Source organism: Cyclopterus lumpus, chromosome 14 (assembly GCF_009769545.1).
Source record: "Cyclopterus lumpus isolate fCycLum1 chromosome 14, fCycLum1.pri, whole genome shotgun sequence".
Taxonomy (NCBI): domain Eukaryota; kingdom Metazoa; phylum Chordata; class Actinopteri; order Perciformes; family Cyclopteridae; genus Cyclopterus; species Cyclopterus lumpus.
Window position 1 is genome coordinate 11,775,611 of NC_046979.1, and position 7,258 is coordinate 11,782,868.

General features: G+C 40.9%; 1 protein-coding gene across 1 annotated transcript; it reads right to left on the minus strand.

Annotated features, from left to right (window-relative positions):
• Positions 1-4,471: 4,471 nt before the first annotated feature.
• Positions 4,472-7,258, minus strand: sod1 (superoxide dismutase 1, soluble). The gene is made up of 5 exons (XM_034550864.1): positions 7,111-7,258; positions 5,676-5,772; positions 5,470-5,539; positions 4,923-5,037; positions 4,472-4,837 (listed from the first exon to the last, which is right to left on the minus strand). The coding sequence occupies exons 1-5, from the start codon at positions 7,180-7,182 to the stop codon at positions 4,730-4,732; spliced, it is 462 nt and encodes a 153-aa protein (XP_034406755.1). The 5' UTR covers positions 7,183-7,258; the 3' UTR covers positions 4,472-4,729.

Below are 7,258 nucleotides of genomic sequence, written 5' to 3' on the forward strand. Positions count from 1 at the left end.
GCTTTCTCTTATCCTGTTTCTTAGTTGCAGCCCTAACGACAATCCTCCGGCTGAGACCAACTGCCTAATGGAAATGTGATTTCAAACCTGAAATGACATCACATTTGTTAGGAAGCCACACACCTAAATGTGCTTTTCATTTTCCAAGTGATTGATACTCAGTAAAGTAACAATTCAGCTCAGATAAATCAACATTACAGGCTGATGTTTGCGAGGGAACGTATTACCGTACAGCATGTTAAACGAGTAAAAAAACGTTGACTGTTCAGCTGGGCTGTTGTAGCCCTGCGGGATAACAATAGGAAGCCACCTCATGAAATGTGACCACACTGGTTCTTGTGAGCAGTGCTTCGGGGGGGCAAAGCTGGATGCGTATGTAAAAACAAAATAACACAACCTTGTAAATGCTCAAAGACACTAAGGCAGATAGACAAAAGAAACGCACACACACGCCAGTAAAGTGCACTTCTTGCCACTTATGCAATTCATGCAACTTTTACGCAACTCATATTTTAGTGAACACTAGAAGGAAAGTCACCTTCAAGTGTGATGGTGAGGACATATGGCTATCAGGTAATATCAGGAAATGTTCCCTACCTTTTCAATTGACGCACACACACTCAGTGTGGTTAGGTAAGCAACAAAAGGACCGGACCCAGTAAGATTGGTTCGCCACTTCTTTTGGGAGGAACATGCACGAGTACTGTGCCGTGTAAACACCCTGAAGCAGTGGCTATTGAATAAAGAATACACTTAAGCATTACCTTTCACCTGGAAACTTGTTGAGCTGTAGTGGCAGTTATGCTCCAAGCCTTATGTTATGACTGTTTTGTGTTGACGAATTCTGGGCTTTAACTAAATTTAAAGGCTGATGAAGGTGAAAACTGGCGCTGACGTGTTGATTTGCTTTTGTGAACATTTAAAAAGTGTTCCCGTTAGAACAACTTAAATACAAGGCACTAATACAAGAGTCCGTACTTACACCTTGTGTGAAATCTCAGCCATTTTCATATGTGACCTTGTGTATGATGGACCAAGTATAAATAAAAAATCGAATCCAATAATGTCTAGTGTATAATACGTACATCATATATGAGACAGAAAATAGGTATATGCTGTTTATTCATAAAAGTTCAATATTATGTTGACATACCTTTCTCAACAGCTGGCTAGATAATACGAATTGTCTTTCCTTATTCTATTCTACTTTTTTATGCTTTTATACTAAGCTTTGTTGGACTCTCCTGCTGTCACGGCCTCTCTCCCTCACTGTCAGCAGCATTGGTAAGTCTCTATTATTCATCACCTCCACTCCCAGGCTATTTATACCAGCTTTTACAGTCAGTCTGTCTTTCCGCTCTGATGGCTGCATCTGTCTACACTAATACAGCAATTTCACCTTATATATGCACTTGTGGGCTGCCCAAGAGCTTTTATTCTGAAACAGCATCTCTTCAGGAGCCCAAGAACAGTGCATATACTGACTTATATGCATACGGGAAAATACATCCTCCTACATAAAAAAAGAAAAGAAAAGCTGCACTTTTCTCTGTTAAAAAATGATACTGCAATTTGCTTTGCCACCACTATTGACCCTGATGAAAACCACCAGTGAGTTTTACTGACAAACAACTGTATATTGTAATGTTACCAATACAATAACAAATGCTTAAGGTTCCCTCATTTTTGTTTGGCACTGCCACCAATTCTGCTGTCTGACTGCCCGCAAAGCTCAAATATAAGAGAAGTAGATTGTACACTATTGAGTAGAAAGCAGAGGAAGAGACCCGTATGGCAATTGATTTCCACATGCCTTGCTGTATGATTATTCCACTACACAGTTTCAGAGCTAAACATTTCATGAATTAATTTAAACTACACACACTCTGCAGCTTGCCTCTGGATTACTCCCTGAGGTATTAATTCCATTGAAGGACATCCAATATCTCATTTCCCTTGGGTAGAAGAGCAGAGAGTGCCAAGTCACTTCACATGGGAGCATCCGCCATTCTCATGAAAGGAAAAAGGCTTTTAAGAGCATGCAATTTCTACATGCCATGTGCCAGCTACATGTAGGAATACTGTATGAGAGTGTATGTGTGTGAGCGTGCGTGTGTGCGTGCGTGCGTGCATGCGTGCCAGTCAGTGCACAGCTGTTCAGTTTAATATCATGGATGGAAACCAAGAATCCAATTTCAAACCAGAATGCCCGATCACAAACTGTTATTTATATTTTAGTAGGCTCCAATGGCCTGTCTGGCATGTTCATGATATTTAAATATATTGATGTACACTATGTGCAAAGGTATGAGACAGGTTTCTCGTAATAATTGTTTCCAGCGCTGAATAATAAGGCCTGTGTGTGATGACAACGCTGTCATGATATCAGATTTCCATGATTATCACGGCCAAAGGAAATCAGGATAACAATATTATCTGGATATCTATAGAAAATGTGAAAGTGTTTATAATGCTATCATTCCAATTCATCTTTTACTGTATTTATTGTGGGGTTTGTCTCTTTATTGGCAAATTAATTAGCCTACACTCAAAATACAATTGTAGGGAGGTGAAGAAAACTTTACAACAGCGTACTAAAATAACTATTAGACATATAATTGATAGTGAAACTGCAATCAGATTAACTGATAAACAAAAGACTTCACACGGTCTAACATCTACCATCACTACAATAGAAACAAAATCCCTTGTAGGGAGCAAGAGATTTACAAAATATTTTAATTTTATTATATTAATATATCCATTTCCAGCCACTGGCATGCACGGCTTCACCCCTACACTGTAAACATACGCAAACCCCCAACAGAACATTGTGTTATTGTGATGAAGAGGACACAATGTGATCCAATCCCTATGTGGTGGGGTATCAGACTTGTACTTGTTACAGTTTGAGTTATGAAGAGTAGCAATGCCCTCTTGAGGACGATGCATTTTAATACACAGAAGAGATCAAAGCTGAGCAATGTCCTTTGCGGTCAGGACTTTACAGAAATTCCCTGCCTGAGAAACAAGAGATTGCATTACCTCCTCTACTTTTACATGCGTGATGGTCGTCTTCTTATGGTACGCGTCAACATCAAGCTAAAATGTCCTGTAGCAAGGGCCGAGATAGTCTTTGAGGTATTAACAGGTTTTCTTACCTGTAGCCTGTCCGTCAAGTGGACAGCGGAATGTGACGACCGCTGGTGACCGCACGTGAAGTCCTCGACAATTACATTATTAAGCACACGTGTCTTAATTGTGTATGCCACCTTTCGCTCTTTATTAATGTAATGGAGCATCAACTTGTCACTTTTTTTGTAATATTTTTTTTTATACCGACTGTCTATTTTACAATGTAAACTAGTAACCTATTACTCCCATTAACTTACTCCGTTGAAAAGTAATTAAAATACTAGACTAGAAGTAGCTACATTGCTTTCCGTTAACTAACTAGATGGGCGTAACGTTGGTAAAAAAAAAAAAAAACTAAGCTAGTTAAACGAGCAGCCATAACGTTACATATTTGAAGCCTTATTTAACCATCACCGATGTTACCGCTGGACACAATTGAGGTTATAATATAAATGTCTACACTATATTATAGATTCAACGGTGATATCGGTGTATAACAGTGACAAACTAGCAGCTGACGTACTATAATATGTACATGTACCAAATTAATGAAGTACCTAGCGTTATAGCGTAGGCTATGCCTCCGTCGGATACATGTCCAAGACCGGTGTTTCAACTAAATCTGTGACCCGCTGGATTCCGTCCCATCAGGTACCAAGTGGTACAGGTGCACGCAGCTCACCGACGATGGCGGACCCAATGCATATTGGGGTAGTATAATGCACCACGTTAACTGAAGCAAACAAAATCCCAACCAGCAACACTACACTGACTCAATTTAGATGAGTCAGTGCCATACTTAGGCATTCAAACTCTTCAGGGGTGAAAGGTGACAGATGCATCACCCCCTCAACCCTGGATTTTATTTTTAAAGGTGCATTCTGGTCAGCACTTCTTTTAGCCCTCTCAAAGGCAACCGCTTAAGGACAAAAAGTAAGTCCTCACTGAACAAAACCCTTACTATATTATATTTTAGAACTAATATCTGTATTTATCATCCCTCAACTTTAAAAAAGGCAAAGCATAATCTACATTCGTTACAAACAATATATATATATATATACACACACACATGAGTTACTCTCATTTTCATAGTGACTGCAAACAATATTTAATAAACGGTAAACTATTTTCATTATGAAAATTAAACATTCCACCACTATGTATCAAACAAAGCCAAGCTATAAACTTATGAGGTTTTTTTTGGCAAAACTTGAGGTTTTAAGTTAACACAGAGCCACTTCAATATCAAATAAGAGTTTAGTCTCTACTTGTATACCTGGTTTGCTAAGCACACATCACAAACTGGTAAAACAAATGATTCTGATGAACTGACAACTTTGTTCCATGGTTTATACATTTATTACTTGTGCGTTACCAATTCTATGGGACCGAAACTAATTAGCAGACACACCCATACATACAATTGTCATGAGGAACGAACAGGGTAATGCAGAGCTGCTCTACTCTTTTTACTAGTCAATACAAAGCCACAGAGTATTGAAAAGGAGAAACTGTCACATTAAGTAGCTATGTTGGTCTCATTAAGTGCTTTGGGGAGAAGTGAGTTTCCAGTGCTGGATGTTCTGACTGATTACTGGGCGATGCCAATGACCCCACACGCCAGACGTCCACCAGCATTGCCCGTCTTTAGACTCTCATCATTGCCTCCTTTTCCCAGGTCATCGGCCTTCTCATGGATCTAAATGCAGGACAGAAAACCGTTTTACAGTTTTTGGCATCACTTTATAGCCTAGATGCTCAATTCCATGGGCTCTTTTACTTACCACCATGGTTCTGCCAATGATTGAGTGGGGGCCAGTGAGGGTGATTATCTTGTCTGTGATGTCAATCTTGGCAACATTATCTGTAGCACTCACATTCCCCAAGTCTCCAACATGCCTGTTTACATTAAAAAAAGAAGCATTTAAAATGACTTACAGTAAAACCATTACAAAAGCCTTTGGGAAAGAGCAGCTGATCTTAACAGCCTCCTTACAACCCGATAATATTTTCCAATCCCATAAATATTTTCTCTGCCCATTATTCTTTACTGTACCTCAATAGTTGCCATCAAATAAAGTGCCCAAAATGTGTGATATAAAGCTACATTTTTTTCCCCCTCCAAAAAGTAAAAAACACATTTACAACTAACTGAAAGATAATCTCTGCTAGTTCTGACTCCTGTCAAAGAGACTTGAAATAATTCCTTATCGTCAAATACATCTGTTGTTAGTAAACCAGACAGAATATCTGTGAATACCTTTGTGAGGGAGCTACAAGCCTATGGCTGGATTCAGATAAATGTTGACTCTTTCCTCAGACTGGACTCACCTCACTTCGTCATTGGGGCCTGCATGCGTCTTGTTGTGGGGATTGAAGTGAGGGCCTGCACTGATGCACCCTTGGAATCAAACAAAACACCATCATGAAAGACTTAACATTAAGTTGCAGTAAAGGTGGACTAAAATCACAAAACACAGGAATATTATCTTGCAAGTCCTGCAGTTTCTGAAACACAACTATTGCCAGATGCTCACCGTTTGTATTATCTCCAAAAGCATGGACATGGAAACCATGCTCTCCAGTAGCGAGGCCTTTGATCTCACCGGTCAGCTTCACAGCTGCTGTATCACTCTAACCAATCAGGATAACAAGATTCAGAATAGAAGACAAGAGCTGTCAAAGCAAGGTGGCTAGAAGGACTTAAGTATATCAGTGTCATTTACAATCCCCATGCAGTCAGTAACACAACATAAAAAGGAAAATATAAATAAGTGTACGATTATATACAGTCGTAAGGCATAATCGCCGCTTCCATTCCTCTTAATAGGTTCCATCTTTAATCCTAAAAAGGGTTTAAATGCAACTTGCCAGGCTGAACAGGATGGGCAGTGACATTTGTGTACCTATTTCACATCCCAATGTTTCCACTGGTTACCCTGTGTTTAACATCACATTGCTAGTGGAACAGAACTAAACCCTCCCGGGCTTTGAGGGAGGGTGCATCAAACTCTGGCTGTGGAGATTGGGATGGGGTCTGTGGCTCTTGTGTAGCAGGCTGCAGTCTGTCAGCATGACAGTCAGCTATCTATGTGACAGTACACAGACATTACTGCTGGGCCAAGACTTGATTGGCAGTATGACACAAAGTCTTCATCTATGTTGTCACTTTGTTGACGCAATGCAAAACTAGGAGGTCCAAGCACACATTGTAAAATAAATTCCAGTTTGATTAGTTCTTTCCCCCCCCCCTGTATTTGGGAGGACGGACACACACGCACACGCACACGCACACACGCACACGCGCGCACACACACGCACACGACTGCGCTGCCCTTAGCAAGGCCAGCTACTCGAGGCAAAGGCAACGAGAACGAGGGTAGTAGGCAGTGACTCAGCAAAAACATTAAGTGCTGCATGCGTTAGACTTATCATGCAACAGGCGGTTTCAATACACGTTAAACATTAACTAAACACAGGTCTTACACGTCCAAAAGGTGAAGACTTGTATGGCACCGCTATAGTAACTATTTAGATACGTACAACGTCCACATGAGCGGTCTACTTTGATTAAAAGAAATGTGAAGTAACGTTCCACTTTGACTGCATGCGCACTGAGCGTTAACGCCAATTGGTGCTTCTGACCGTACGCCCGTGCAGGCTAATGTTATTTTGCATTGACTAACATTAAGTGTGCACAGCTAGAGAGCATTAACTAATGTCAGCAGCAGGTTGCTAAAGCTGGCCGACTTCCATTCGGCGCATTGTCGTTCAAATGCTCGCTGGGTCGCTCCTGTAAACCCATCCAACCGCCTTGGGAATGGAGAGTTTGGCTAGCTAGCTAGCTAGCTTAGCATTGGTGCGCGCTACCGCTCCCAGGAGGTTGTACGTCAAATCTCCGGTTAGTGTTAAATACAACGTTCAATAATGTTAGAGAGTCCTTCGCCGGGAAATCAACGTTGCACGCCTTACCTCCTGCTCAAAATAAACGGTTCCGCTGGTCTCTCCAGCTCCTTTCAACACACAGACAGCTTTCACAACCATGTTTGCAGTAGTTTCAAAGGACAACCAAGTTTCTGACAAGCTTGCTAGCTGGAGACGTTTGAAGACAACCAACTGT